Source organism: Phyllopteryx taeniolatus, chromosome 21 (assembly GCF_024500385.1).
Source record: "Phyllopteryx taeniolatus isolate TA_2022b chromosome 21, UOR_Ptae_1.2, whole genome shotgun sequence".
Classification (NCBI taxonomy): domain Eukaryota; kingdom Metazoa; phylum Chordata; class Actinopteri; order Syngnathiformes; family Syngnathidae; genus Phyllopteryx; species Phyllopteryx taeniolatus.
Window position 1 is genome coordinate 11,319,225 of NC_084522.1, and position 15,490 is coordinate 11,334,714.

At 41.5% G+C, this 15,490-nt stretch overlaps 1 protein-coding gene across 1 annotated transcript; it reads right to left on the bottom strand.

The window, feature by feature from the left end:
• Positions 1–1,164: 1,164 nt before the first annotated feature.
• Positions 1,165–11,067, bottom strand: tmem170b (transmembrane protein 170B). The gene is made up of 3 exons (XM_061760471.1): positions 10,491–11,067; positions 5,652–5,822; positions 1,165–4,701 (listed from the first exon to the last, which is right to left on the bottom strand). Exons 1-3 carry the CDS (start codon positions 10,579–10,581, stop codon positions 4,571–4,573), a joined length of 393 nt encoding a protein of 130 aa, XP_061616455.1. The 5' UTR covers positions 10,582–11,067; the 3' UTR covers positions 1,165–4,570.
• Positions 11,068–15,490: the final 4,423 nt, after the last annotated feature.

The window sequence follows — 15,490 nt, forward strand, 5'->3', positions numbered from 1 at the left end:
TATAATATTAGTGGACCAGCCATGACACCTCTAGCTAACAGCTTTTCCAAGGTCAGAGATGTGAGAGTTCTTTTTGGGTAGTGTTAGCTCGTGATTGCTTCTGACTGTACGTTAAAGACACAGTGAAATTAAACTTCACAACTATAGTAGGATGGGAGGAATGCACGGTGGAATTGTGGTTTAGCAGGTCATCTTCACTGTTCTGAGAGTTTGGGTTCCAATCTAAGCTCAGACCTGTGTAGAGATTGTATTTCAAGACATCACTGTAGTAATAACAAATTACCTGAGAGTGTGAATAGTTGCATATGGAAAGGAAACACCACTACATCTAATTTTGTATTCTAAAAAGATTTTTATTTCAACTGACAGCTGATATTTACAAGGAACAATTTTTTTCAGCAATAAGCCATTGTTATAAATATCAGCTGTTTGGCTGGTATAAAATTTAAAAAAAAAAAAACATATTATACATTATCTACAAGTGCCACATTGGGTTTTGGACAACATCGTCTCTCGTTAAGATTGTCCGTAGTCCATTCACCCGTTAGCACACCGCACATGCAATCACAGCGGGTAAAAAGGGGTTCTCATCTCAGTGTAACAGGCGAATGTGGCATTTGGGTGACAGAGTGAGGGGGCATTTTTTTCACCGAGATGGGGAATAATAACAGCTGGGCATCTTGCAACACTGCAACGGCATGCTCAATGTCTGGAGAGGATTTATTGTTGCTGGGTGTTTCCTTAGATATTGCAGTAAACACAGACACGCAACTCCTACTGCATCTCAAAAGAGCAGAAGATTTAGCAGAAAAGTAAAAAGTAGATTCACATTTGCTTTTGTGCAGTGATTCCCAACAACTGTGCTCTGATCATGTATCTTTGTTCCTTAGTCTATGCCAGCGACATATAGTGACAGGCAGAACAAGTAAATGCTCTTCCACGAGTTGGCAGAAGGTATAATTACTGTGTGTCCATCTGTTGCCATTGATACAACAAAATAAGAAGTTTGTGCACTACTAAACAGGCCCAGTCAGTATATTTGTAAAAATAAATACATTTAGACGAGATCATCATTATTTCAGTATACTTATAGTTATTGTGACATATATGTTTGATTGTGTGCAGTGACATTTTTCTACAATATGTACCTTGACTCAATAAAAGTTGGGAAATACTGCTTTAAAAATGTTAATAAGATAAAAGCACAGCACATGAATTTACTGCTGTTGGTAGAAATCACACACACTGCAGCAGCAACTTTAAAATCACACATACATGAGGAAATTTGCACCAAAAATAAATAAATTCAAAATTCAATTCCAACACAGCAGGTGAGTCACTAGCAACTCAACATTGGTAACTGAAAAAGAGGGAAAACATTAAGACAGAAAGGGCATTGTTATGTGGATTAAAATGGTGGGTTTAGGTCGGCTTTCCAATTCTAGTTATAGAGATGAACATCGTGGCTAACACAATTAAGGAGTAAATGTCTCATTTGTCGTCACCATACTTCACAGCTTTTAATTCAGTACAACGATGCCCTCTTGTGGACTAAACTGCTAGTGAAGGTGAGCCATGTCAGTTACATAACTCCTCTAAAAGGTGGTGTTTACCTTGAGAAAGGCACAAAAAAGAAAACCTCAAAAACACTCGTTCATAGCAGCCATGACCTTTAACCACCAATCTGGAAGCAGCAATGCATTCAAAAAAATTCACTACACTGAGATAAGACAAATAAAGCTAGTATATTAGTGATACTTTGGCATAATTACCCATCTACTTCTTACTTTTGGGTTTGGTGCCATGTGTTGTTTTAATTTTCGGCCAGCATTAAATTAAGAAACCAGTTACCATGTTTTTTCCATTTTTTTTTTTTTAAACCACTGATGCAAACTGGTGTATCGCCAACTTCACGGAAACAATTATCATTACTACAAGCGTGTCAGACAAAAAAAAAATATATTAAAAAGAATGTAATCACTCATTTTGGTGTAATGAGTCACGCCAGAGTTGCACCATTCCACGCTAAAACAAAGTAAGCGTAAACTCAGTGCAAAATGCAAAGCTAAAGACTCCACTTGTAAGCACCTGAACAAGCTCGCGTTAATTCATCTTACCTTGAAAAAACTTTTGCTGTCAAGAAGCAGCAGCAAGTGGCCATGAACCTGCTTTGAAATTAGTTTGTAATTTTTTTCCCACTTCCACTAATGCTAAGGAATTAGCATGCTTCTTTGACAGTGTTGTGGGACCACGTTGCCACCTACTGGTCTGGAGTTAATTATGAAGCGCTAGCTTATTCAGACTTGACAAAATGAAACCTTTCGAACTTAAGGGACATGGGTTTTTTAAATACAAAAAAATAATGATGTATTTAGGGTTGAAAAGGGGGAGAAAATGTCTATTAAACTTCCATGGCAATCTAAGCTTGGGAATTTTTTAAAAGTTCCATGGGAATTAACTGGTAATTTAATGGGAAGGTACCACATTCGAGCATAAATATAAACATCTTGTTTTGTCATGAGCATATATCCATGCAAATTTGATACCTTTCTTTTCCAAAAATCGATCAAACCAGGACCCATAACTTGAAAACATTTTAAGTTGGAGCACTTGTAAGTCAAGGTACCACTGTATTTGCATGAAATCTGATCGTTTTAGTCAGGATGATGCTAAAATATGCAGTATTTACCCCAACTATATTTAAATTTACTGTTAAACTCCAACCTTCAAATTTGTAAATTGCTGGTTTATTCCCATGGAGAGTTTCCAACGTTCCAACTCAAGATGTTTCCATTTTTGTAGGACATGAATAGTTAATTGAGCCCATTTGTATGACCAAGAGCTAGGGATGTCCCAAGCACATTTTTTTTGCACCCGAGTCAGTTTTTTTGATTTTAAGCATCTGCCAATACCAACTCCCGATCCGATACCTTGACAATGCACTAAAGAGCATGTATCCAGATTTTCTCAATATACGTACATATGTGTATGTATATAGTTATGTATACATATACACACAAATATATATATATATATAAATATATATGTGTGTGTGTGTGTGTGTGTGTGTATATATACACACACACACACACACACACCAAGAACATAAATATATTATATGGGCCATTCACAAACATGCACACTGTACAAATATTGAACTACTCAAAATTTGTATTGGTCCAACTCAGGCAACTGAAATATGAATTTTTATTTTTTTTTATAAACAGGAGAGGGTTTTTAACATAATATTAGCAAATACATGAAATATAGCCAGATGACATTTATGCTAATAGAATGTTAACACTAAGCAAATTACAGATGAGTGTGCAGGATGCTTAATAATATTTTCATGGGGCATTTCTACATTTTGTTTCCTGGGATGCAAATAGCACCAAATCAGTGGAATGGCATCATAGAAGCTTTAACATAGTATGGGAGATTGCTCTGAGCGCATGGTTAACAATTTACATTATTTTTTTAGTTCAGCGTGTGTCTTAAGGTTATAACGACGGTCCACGCAGCTACAAAGCTGCACAAGCTTGCTTGTCACAAAATAATTCACACTTGGTTGGTGTAATATAAAATGAAGCTATTACTGTTCCATTTGGCAAGATCTTTGCACCTTGATTATTTTGTCACTTTGTGACATTTAAAATGGCAGAAAGTGAATTGTTCTTTTTTTTTTATTTTTTATTTTTTTACCTGATCTCAATCAGCTGAAATCACGTGATCGACCTCGATTTTCGATCACGTGATCGGATCGGATCGGGACATCCCTACCAAGAGCTCAGGCAGCCAGTTCATTGTTTTATTCAAAGGTTGACATTGTAGTAATAAATCAATCAATCAATCAAAAGCAATAAATCCACAGTAATGTGGGCTTTAAAGTGAAGAGCAAACAGTTGTAGCAATGCTCCCATTTTCATGAAAGTAAATTAGGATTACTTTCAGCCAATTTTTACTCCCAAGCAGTTTTTGGCACTGATACTTGTTTCATGTTTGCTGAATTCACTTCGCTTACACTCCTGTGAGCTGAAATTGGATAATCCAGCATTGAAGCTGTGTATGGAAAAGAATGAGAATCTGTGCGCTGTGGCATAAAACCCCGGTGTGATTATTAATATTGTATAGTTGATAAAAACTGTAGGGTAATCAGTGCTCAGCGTTTGTTCTCAAGTGGAGTCTAAAAAAAGGATCCCACAGTAGTTTTATGCTTTAAAAATGTCCCATGATTCCCTAATTAGGAATACCCTTCGAGGGTCAGTGTCCACAAAAGGCATGCTGGACATCCCAGAGAATACTGTTGGCACAGAGTTACCTCTGGAAACACCCCCAACATGGCTTTCAGTCCAGAAGCTGAGGATGGCGGTGAGTTTGCCCGGCGCAGCTTGCGCGGAATTGAGTTCCCTCTGAATCTGCAAAGAAGGTGCTGCTCTCGCAACTGTGGCAGTAACAGAACTAAGACTTTTGGACCCAGTCCCAAAGGTCCAGAGGCCAATTTGAGTGCCGTTCAAAATCTCTGATTGAATGCCATTCATCCAGTCTGTGTCCTTCAAGGATTACCTTCATTTCATAGTGTGGCCAGGATGCGTGAGAAGGATATGACGACGGAGAGGCTGGTTTGGCCCACACCAAGAAGCAGAGCCTCCAGCGGTGCCATGTCCTTCCCTGCCACGCGGTACACGCCCGCTATTGCTGCGCCTGACGGAAAGAAAAGGCCCCACAAGCATGAACACACACACACACACACACCAATTAAACAGAATGGGGCACAATGGTGATCAGAATTAGCTTCCAGTTCAACTTTACGATATTTGTCTCCATGAAGAATGTCAGTAATAATGAAATAGTCAATTAATTGCTGCGAATTCTTACAATTGTGTGAAATCTACAGATAATTGTGTCTTCCAAGCAATCGAGGGACAAGTGTGCACATACTCTTATAAGTGAGGATGTGGCTGTACTCAGAATTAACCGGTCATCTTCAAACTCATTTTAGATGGAAGTCAGTACACACTTGCCACCTTTTAAAGCACCCAAATACAGGTCAGCAGTTTTAGTAGGCTTTATCTCTACTTTGGTCGCCTTTTCTATTTGACTGACGTTCTGTCGACTGTATGCGCACATAAGTGTGGGTGCAGACAGTCAATAGTCAGCGCTTCCTTATTGCTATACATTAATAATATATTGTCTTGTCTATTTTAGGGGCCAAGCTCGAATCGGTGAGGGAGAGTGATTCGATTGGTAACAACTACGCTCTATTAAATTTACCTCTGTCAGACACACTGCAGTGTGTTTATTCATTCTAAACTGTTGATTCATGAGTACGTTGGTGGTGACATTATCGATCAAACTCCACATCACCACGCTCACATGAATTTAAGAATTGAGGCTTATTTTATGACTTCATGGTTTCTTGGGTATAAAGAAGGAGTAAAAATCACCAAAACCGCTTTAGCTGTCCTTAAAACTGGACTTCTATCACCAGCAGCTGCCTCTGCTCCTGTCAGCTCCACTTGTGCCTGACGTAAGCAGGTAAATACCCTAAACTGTCATCCCAAGGGTGAATTGATGCTGCACACTGCTGAGCTCATATTAAAAAAAGAGATGAACAAGCACAGAAAGAAAATGCAGGGAACAACAAAACTTACTGGTGATGACGCCTCCAGAGAGGGAAGCTAGGAAACCCACGCTGACCAGCACGACGGTGATGAGACGACCCCGCTTGTGGCGTTGCAGCATGACAAACATGAGCAGCCCCACCGCCCCGTGGACGAAGAGTGAGGAGAAGAGACACCACAGGAACACCCAGTACCACATCTCTGACAGGGAGGCAGACAAAACACAAAACACTACTAGCAGAAACCAGCAACTCCGGCCTCCTAATTCTTGTTAAGAAATTAGAGTTTGTCCACAATAATGCAAGTTGATCATGCTAAACCCGGGATTCATTCAGTCTGCGTCATACATGGTAAATGGTATTACAATATTTGCAATGAACTTTGTTATTGTTTTAGTTCAAAACCCACCAAATTTCTTCCAATGTAAATTTGTCTCACAGGCATCTAAACACTACAGTGATTAAAAGATATAGGGGGCCACGATTTTGGCCTTATATGTTTTGTGGTTACAAGTGACATGCAATGAACTAGATTGTACGCCTTTCACTTCTAGTGTACAAACCAACCACAGGAGTACAGGTTAGGAATTGTTGGCTTCTCTCTCTTTTCTCTGTTATTTTATTAAAAAACACATCTAGACCATAAATAGCCGAGAAGTGTTTTAATCAGTGGTGGAAATTGGCATGTGCGAAGTGTGCGACCGCACAGGGCGCCATTCTGGGTGGGCGGCATGGAACCCCCCGTTGACAAATTGAGTGACCAAGTAATGAAAAGAATGAAATGAGTGAAAGCTCGTGAACATGTTCATCCATCCATCCATTTTCTTTACCGCTTATCCTCGCTAGGGTCGCTGGCTGCTGGAGCATATCCCAGCTATCTTCGGGCAGGGGGCGGGGTACACCCTGAACCGGTCACCAGCCAATCGCAGGGCACACAGAAACAAACAACCATTCGCACTCACTTTCACACCTACAGGCAATTTAGACTCTTCAATCAACCTACCATGCATGTTTTGGGGATGTTGGAGGAAACCGGAGTGCCCGGAGAAAACCCACGCAGGCACGGGGAGAACATGCAAACTCCACACAGGCGGGGCTGGGATTTGAACCCCGGTCCCCAGAACTGTGAGGCAGAAGTGCTAACCAGTCGTGCAGCGTGCCGGCTCGTGAACATGCATTATAGTGAGTTAAATTTTGCCTCACCTCCGTCAGCACAGGCACTGTCCCCTCCACCCCCAAGCTAAAGAGGTGAAGCAACCCCCTTCACTCTTGCATCTCTCCTAGCATGCCTGCATGTGTGCGAGCTGGTTCACTATGTGGTTTGCAACACAAACATACAGCAGATTACGAGCTGCGTTTCCCCTTGAGGGATCATATTGAGTGTAGTGTATTTATATTTAGAGGCATTATGAACAGTACAAATTAGGGTTCCAGAGTTCAAACCCAAAAGGGTAATTTTTGCATATCCTTTTAACCTAACTGTTCTAGTCGTCTGAATGGCTGCATTTATTTATTGATCTGGCAATAAGTGGGCAGGCAAAGCAGAGAGAGATGTGTCTGCACAGATGCACAGTGGCTCTTTGTCCCGGGTGAAAGCACACGCTGTTTGAGCTGTCGTTGCAGCTGTCTCGTCAAAGCCATCCACTCAGCCAGGGAAGAGGGCAAAGTCCGAGACGGGACGGAGAGTACAAATACAAATCATAAAGGTGGTTACGGGAAGTATAGACAGAGACATTCAGTCATGGTCCATTGGGATCCTTCAACTAGATCTGGTTGCACAGGCAGAGCATCTGTCGTCCAATTAAAAGTGGCTGGATTTACACGCAGCTCTTTTTGAGAGCGAGTACAACCACAAGGATGCCAGTACTACAATCATCTCAACTGGCATTGGCCTCTCCCCAAGACCAGCCATGGATGTGTGAGGTTTGAACGCAACACCCATTGAGAACCAAATGGCTGCAAAATCTGTTTTTGTTGGGAGGTTTGTAGCGATGATGATCAAGATTCATCCTCAGAAAAATGGTGGCGTGATACAACAAAAACGAGATGCATTCAAAGCATGAATTTATTTTATACTAATCTGCCACCACAGGCTGCAGTACAGTTTGAAAGAGCCTCCGTCATCTGTCATGAGAAACAGAAAAGGCTGGGATGATATTTTTTGTCTTGTAAAAGAGGTCAAGTTGTTCACAAAAGTCTTTAAACGTGAAAGTTGGTGTTTAAAGAAAGCATCTGACAAGTATGTGATCCGTTACGCCAGACATTGTCACACATCTAATGATCTGATTGCAGTATGCCGTGTTGCTCTACAAAAGCGCACACAGTTCACTGGGTTCTGTAAGATTTAAAAAAAGGTAAAGATAAAGTCAATGTCAGATCCGCTGTTATGGCTCTGATAGGGCAATTGTGTTTCATCTAATATACGCTGTTGACTAATGTCAGGGACAGCATTATGAATCACTAACTGCTTTAAATTTATTGTCCAAGCAAAATCCAGTTTAACTGTATTGGGTGAGACACACCAGGTGTGTACCTAAACATGTACAAAAAGTAAAAATACTATATATATATATATATATATAAAACACAAATCCATCTATTGACATCCAGTAGAAGACATCCAAAGCAGCGTTTTGATCTTAATAGATCTCTTGTATTGGATCTCATTACATTGTGCAGGTGTACCAGTGAGTGTATATTGCTGCCTTTCTCTTGCACACACATTCTCACTATGACCCCATTTCATGTCTCAATAGGTCATTTTTCACCTGGTTGGGCGGGTATGGGTGGGATCAGGTGGCAGTATCCTACAGCCTTCTCATCACCGATCTATACGCAGTGTCGCACCTCTGCCTCCACTTTCACGCAGCTCTACATGCGCCCAAGCTTCCTGCTGACTCAGCATCATCAACAACCTCTTTTTGGCTCATCCCCGACATTGCTCAACACACAGGATGCAAAGCAAGCACCGCAAAAGTGTTGCAATCGGAAATGACTACATGTCCGTTCTTTTAATTTTCTGCACAGAGCGGTTCAAGGAATTTATGACAGAGAAATCCTCATTTCCTACATACATAGTCATCTAGCACATTCAAACCATTTGACTAGATAATTGTTTGTACAGCATACAATAATTTGCTGCAACATGTTTGTACACGGCAACTGAAATGCACACACTATTTATTCAATAATATTTTACATATACCATTTCCAAGTTTATTTCATACTGTAGACTTAGACTGTATAGACTTAGTGTGTTGTGAGAGATAATCAGCTGAGCGCGACAAATTATCAAATTTCACTTAACTCATTCACCGCCAGCCTTCCAAGTTAACATGGATATTTGACATCTAAAGCCGTCAATGGCGGTGAATGTGTTAATTGGGCCAAAATGTATTTATTTACTACAAATAATGGCTTTTTGTTTGTCTATCTATGCCAGCAATATATAGTGACAGGCAATTAAATGTTCTTCCAGTCGATGGCAATTATCATGTGTATCCACTTTTGGTGCCATTTTTGTTTGGTGCTGTACTGTGACAAATTTGGATTGGGCATGAAAAGGCATCCATTTTTAAATAATTCTTGCTAATGATATGTTAAACAAAGGGGAATACACGTCATTTAGCTCACAGAAGGGCGCACCCACCTCACAAAAAGATAAATTGGCCGGCAATGGCATTTCTCATGTAGCCCACTGCCCGACTTGAACATTCATTCACCTATCTAAGGTAGTAGTAATTAATGGCAGTGGGTTAGCATGTGAGCACAAATATGACATTATATGTGCTATGCTTCCTCCCACATTCCACAAACATTTATGTTTGTTTCTTGAAGACTCCAAAATGTCCATAGGTGCGAATGTGAGCGTGAATAGTTGTTTGTCTATATCCGAACTGTGATTGGCTGGTGATGAGGGTGTCCACCACAGGTGTCAAACTCGAGGCCCGGGGGAGCATTTTATGTGCAAATCACGTGTTGACGAGTTATCCATCAATTTGTTTCAAAGTCCCTCAGAGGGAAACCAAAACTATGATGTGGCCCGCGAAAAAAAAAATTGTCCGACAGCCCTTGTTGTACACCCGACGTCAGCTGGGCTAGGCTGCAGCTCAGCCAACGACTAGCGCTATAGAAAATTGATGGATGGATCATTATGTAAAGTACATTCTTAATAATTACACACATTTAAGATTTTATTTTACCTGTCAAAACCTAGACTGTTAAGTCTCCATAAATGCTGAAACAAGTTGAAATTGCCGATAATTTAATGAGGAAACATTCTATCTAGACCCATCAATTACTTCTAATTTATTCATTTTGGTGAAACCTGTTTTGTTCACGGGAATTACTAATTCTCACACTTTCTATTCAAATACAGTACGTCCACCATTTCCCAGTTTACTTGATACTGACTGTACAAATATTACTGGGCCATGTTTTAACCCAGACGATCGTGACTTTTAATGTTTGAAACTTTACCTGGCAGTTCAAGGGGAAGAAAACGACTGTGTTGATTTGATAGTAGCACGCCAGAATGTATGCTCAAGCGCAACAAACGCATTGCCCACCGAAAATGACATTGAGAAAGGCAGCGATTTTAAAATCGTCCTCGCTCACGGAAGGCGACACAAAGGGGAGCTCCACATCATTCACCTCGGAGAACGGTGCACCCACGTCGCGAATAGATCAATTCATCATTTGTCACGTCGTGCGTGCGCTGCCTGGCTTGAGGCGTCATTCATTCCCCGATGGTCGTGATGCGTGGTAGTGTGTCAGTCAGCACGTGTGTCAGTCAAATATCCCGTTACGGCGCTTTTATTCCGATTTGAATGACACTCGCGGGCGAATAACGGACGGCACCGATGCATACCTGTGAAGTGCTGCAACGTCGTCCCTTGCACCCAAAGACTCAGCACTTGCTGCACCGATAGATTAACAGAATAATCCCTGTTTGTTGACATGTTTATGCCACCGCCCGGGTTCGCACCCTCCTTTATCTTGTAGCCGTACAAGGCACGGGGGAGACCGGGGTGGCATCGGCTGTGTGAGGCGGCTCTCCCCGGCGCGGCTCGCCTCTACCGGTGCCTCTGCTTCGGCTTCGCGTCCGTCTCCGCGTCGGGAAGGCAAGGGCCGCTGGCTGGTCGCTTCATCCTCGGTTGCGGCGGAGTCGGCGGTGTCGGTGCGGAGGCCATGATGGGGATGGCAGCCGGAGCTCAGGCAGGAACGCGTACGGTCGCTCGCCCTCCATTGACCAGCCCGGCTACATAACGCTTAAAGGGACAGGCGCCCCCTTTGCATGTTACTTCGACATATTCCGTGTTCGAGCCGCGTTATGAATGGGAAACAGAAGGACCGTGACGTCGAGATAGGTCGATGTCCTTGAAATTACCACTGAGCCCTCGTCACGCTCAAGTGACTGCTCAAAACAATGTGCTAACGGTGCGTAACAACCGGCCGGCGTGAGCTCTCCTGACAGGGGAATCAGCCAATCACAAAAGAGGACCTCGAGTCTGTGATTTCATTAAAAATAATAATAATAATAATAATAAATCATCATGTATACAACATCACACAATATTTGAGTCATATTGGTTATTTCATGTTTTATGTTTTCAGTGAAGAATGTAAAAATAAAATGGAAAAAAAAAAGTCGCTGAGCAGCAGGCGACTTCCGGGGCGTTGTCCATGACGACTGGCGAGTTGGGAGGAGGGTGGAGCTCTCCATGGTTCTAAAGTGAAACGCGTTTTTTTGTTTTTTTGTTGTTTAGTTTTTATCTTCTTTCTCTTTTAAACTGTCCTGTTCAGCTGCATGGCCTTGCAGAATGTTGAATCTGTATGCCTTTGTGCTGCAACAGTTTAGAGTTTGAAATACTCCCTCTGCTTATTTTATTATTATTATTATTATTATTATTTTAATTATTATTCTGGAACTACTTCGTATAGCTCCTTCCAGAATTTCTCTTTCACCTCTAGTTCACATCGTACAAAACACCCTCAATTTCCAATTTCAGCCTCATCGCTTGAACTGAACCTCTTTTCACCTCCAAGTCATTCTTAACTAACACTTCCTTTAAAATAACTCCTATTGTTCATTTCATTTATTTGGATCTTCAATAGCTTTGGCTAACTCCATCGCTATACTTCCGAGAGTCGACATCCACCACTGTCGTCTTTCCACTGCAATGCACTATTACAAAAAAACACATTCAACAAAAACAACAATTGCAAACACCTCACACCAATAACAACACTGTAACACTTACATGCAGTACAGGACCTAGTTCTAATTCACAGCATTTCACGTGTATAGATGAAAGCACAGTACATAAATGGTTAGATTGTCAAATGTATAATCCCCATATATGAAATTTGAGCCAGTATAACACACAATTAAAGGTAATCTGAGGTACCTTGTACCTAAGTACTCAGATTTGACCTTGCACTTTCAGCCATTTTCAAATCAAAGTTCCCCATATTGCCAGCCGTTTTAGAACACTCTGAGTGACCTTTCAAGATCCATATACTGAATGTGTATATTCTACACCATGGCAAAATGATTAGAACCTTGCCTCTAAACTTCTAGCCTTCCTGCCTTTAAACATGCTCTCCTGGACACACAAATGGCCTACCTTTCTCCTACTCATCATGTCAACCAACTCCCTAGCTTTTCCTGTCAGAGGCCCAACATTCAAAGTCCCCACTTTCAGTTCGAAAAAGTCTCCCTTTTTAAAAAGGTATTTCAAGAGGTATATCAAAAGAAGCCGTTTTTGTTCGATCTAATGAAGCATCGGCCAGCAGATGGCGATCTTTCCCCACGTTGCAGTACTTGGCCAGGTTGCCTCCTGCAGCAAATGTGTCTGTAGTCACCATTTCCTTTTTTCACAAGGCGTTATGTAACTATCAAGTTTTATCAAATTCTACTTATCATCTGAGGCATTGTTATACGGAATGGCTTTAAAAAGTCTACACCACTTTTTAAATTGTGATTTAAAAACAATAGACCTAGATACATCATTTCTAAACATGTTCACCATTCACAGTTAAAGAACATTATTTTATCGGCGGGAAGTGAAAAATGAACACCTGAGATAATGTGGTTGCAAACGCGTGCACACCCTCTTATAATGGCAGATATGGCTGCAAGGGAACTTTTTTTCCTGATCGAAATACAACCCGCCAAAGTAGCGAATGCGAGTGGCCATGCTACCTGCCCCTGATGAAATTCACCCCCATTTGGCGAGTTGGCGAGTGTTAATGTCAAGCCCTGTTGCTGACAGAGAAGGAGGTCAGCTTTGTGAGCAGGTATATTCTCTTGTGGCACTTCCTCAAAATCACCTCTGCGTTGGAGAGGAACTTCAGGTGGTCATCGAAGATGGTCCCCAGGTTTCTGTACGCTGTCACAGTCTCAACGGGTGACCTGTGGATAGTGGCGGACACAACTGCAGCTAGTTCTCTCCGTCTTCTGAAGAAGGTCACCGTCATCTCCCTGGTCTTGCTGATGTTCAGATCCAGCTGAAGATGTCACACTGCTCAACAAACCGCTGCCGAGCAAATCCATGATGCTGAAGATCCAGAGCAGTGGTTTTGATTTCGAGTCCCTACACAAAAGGCATATTTCTCTCAAATATTTTTTTAACAAATCTGTCTAAATCTATGTAGTGAGCACCTATCCCTTACCAAGACACATCTCACAGGTGTGGCAGATGCTCATTAGACAGCGTGATTGTTGCACAGGTGTGCCTCAGGGTGCACACAACTATATGCCACTTTGACATTAGCAGTTCAATCACACAGCACAATTCCAAAGACGTTCATAATGTTTGAGGGAGTGTGCAGTTGGCATGCTTGCTCCAGGAATGTCCACCAGTTGTTGCCCATGAATTCAACGTTCATTTCGTTACACTAAGCCGAAGGCATTTCAGAGAATTTGGCAGCACATCCAACCAACCTCAAGATCGCAAACCATGTGCAGCCACACCAGCCCAGCACTTCCACATCCAACAAGGCCAATAATAATGCACTCTAATCAGCATCTCGATATGCCACACCTGTCTCAGCAAAGTAGAAGTACTCACTAACACACACTTATGAACAATATTTAAGAGAAATAGGCCTTTTGTGTACTTCGAAAAAAGTCTTAGAATCTTAATTTGAGAAAATGGGAGTAAAAACATTTTCGTATTCAGTGAAAATGCATGTTTATTCAGTGTGTAACTGAGCTCTTTCAATATCCTTAAGGGAATTTCTTTGAGCTGGTGAAGGAAAACAAGTTATTAATACATCAAATGCTGTGCAGACCTAAGTAGCTCCTGACTGCATGATAAAATAAAACTCAAACTAGAAATAGTTCAGACATGTAATTGATGATTTTTGCTGAATATGTCGAAGTGAATGTCATGTAAAATGTCTCGCTTTTTAAAAGTAAATTCCAGTAGGAATACAGTACAGTACTGCTTATTGTGACAATCGGAGCTCGTCTAATATTGGCCAGCAGGTGACGTGCTCCCCACACGTTTCATTGCCTGTCTTTGTCGAAATTGGCCTGGTTACCTACTGCAGATTGTGTGACAAACAAGACAAAATCACAGTTTGCACAATGTCTGTAATCTTTTCTCACAAAAGCAGGTATGTACCTGCAGTATCACGCAGGTTTTGTTCCCTATTGTTATCATCTGCGGCTTTGTCACATATCTCGACAGTCTGCCTTTAAAGGTGAGGTCATTTATGATTGCTCATTTCTAGGCTTGCACTGTCCCCCCCCCCCACCCCCCCGCCCCCCTTCAGATGGGGTTTTTAGGGGCAACATGAGTAGTGACTGTATATTGGAGAGAACCATGCCTCCATTGTGGCGCTCAAGGTTATGTGTTGACATGCAACCTTTTCAACCTTTCATGTGCTTGTCTTTATATTGAGCCTTTACGTCGCTGTAACGGAACCGGTAAGGAGAGACGCTTCCCCTTTGAAACCTATTCATCTCCTGTTGTTTTTTTCCCCTGCCAATCAGTCTCCCGGCATGTGTTTTGTTTCTCTTTTGTCGCCCCCCCCCCCACCCCTAGGCAGATGGCCTTGACGGAGGTGAGTCACCGGTGAAGAAGCCCCCTCATCTGCCTGACATCCTTGTCACAGTCAAGAGCACTTTAACAGGAACCAACCGGCTGAGTGGTGACTCAGTTTACCCTCAGACTGAGACGTGCAATCATCATCATCAGCTCTGATCATTTAGGTTTTTTTTTTAATCTATATTTGGTCTAACATGCCGGATGTGGACTACAGACTACAAATGCCCAAGACTACAGAATACAGCATACAACAGAATAAACTTGCTAGCATTCTTACAATGTCAATAAGGTGTAATAGTTGTGGTTCAGAAGAATAATGTATATCATCAAACAATCCTAGTCTAGAAATGCTAAATAAAGGCTATAATCTTTTACATATAAAAACAAATATTGCTTGTTTGTCTTTGTCTGATTGACGTAGAAATTTCTACACTTTTAAAACATTTCCCATCATATAGTTGCATGATCGGTACGACAGCCCATCAGCACCAGTACTTCAGTTTTCTTCTTTGAACCACACATTGATTTGAAAGTAGGAAAACTGGTGCTTGAGTGCCAATATTCTACCGTGCCAGACTGAATACATTTTATTAGAAGCTTAGGGTGGCTGTATAATGAGCTACACAAACATTGTGACCACCATGTTTAAATTGGCCAGTGATAGACAACAAGGTGACATGAAAAATACGGCTACAAAACCAATAGTGGTACTGTTCAACTACTTGTGATTGTCATAGTGAAGTTAAGTTACTTGTACCTCTTTGGTGACAATCCATTCCATTGTCCAATTTTGTAATCATAGCAAGAAGTG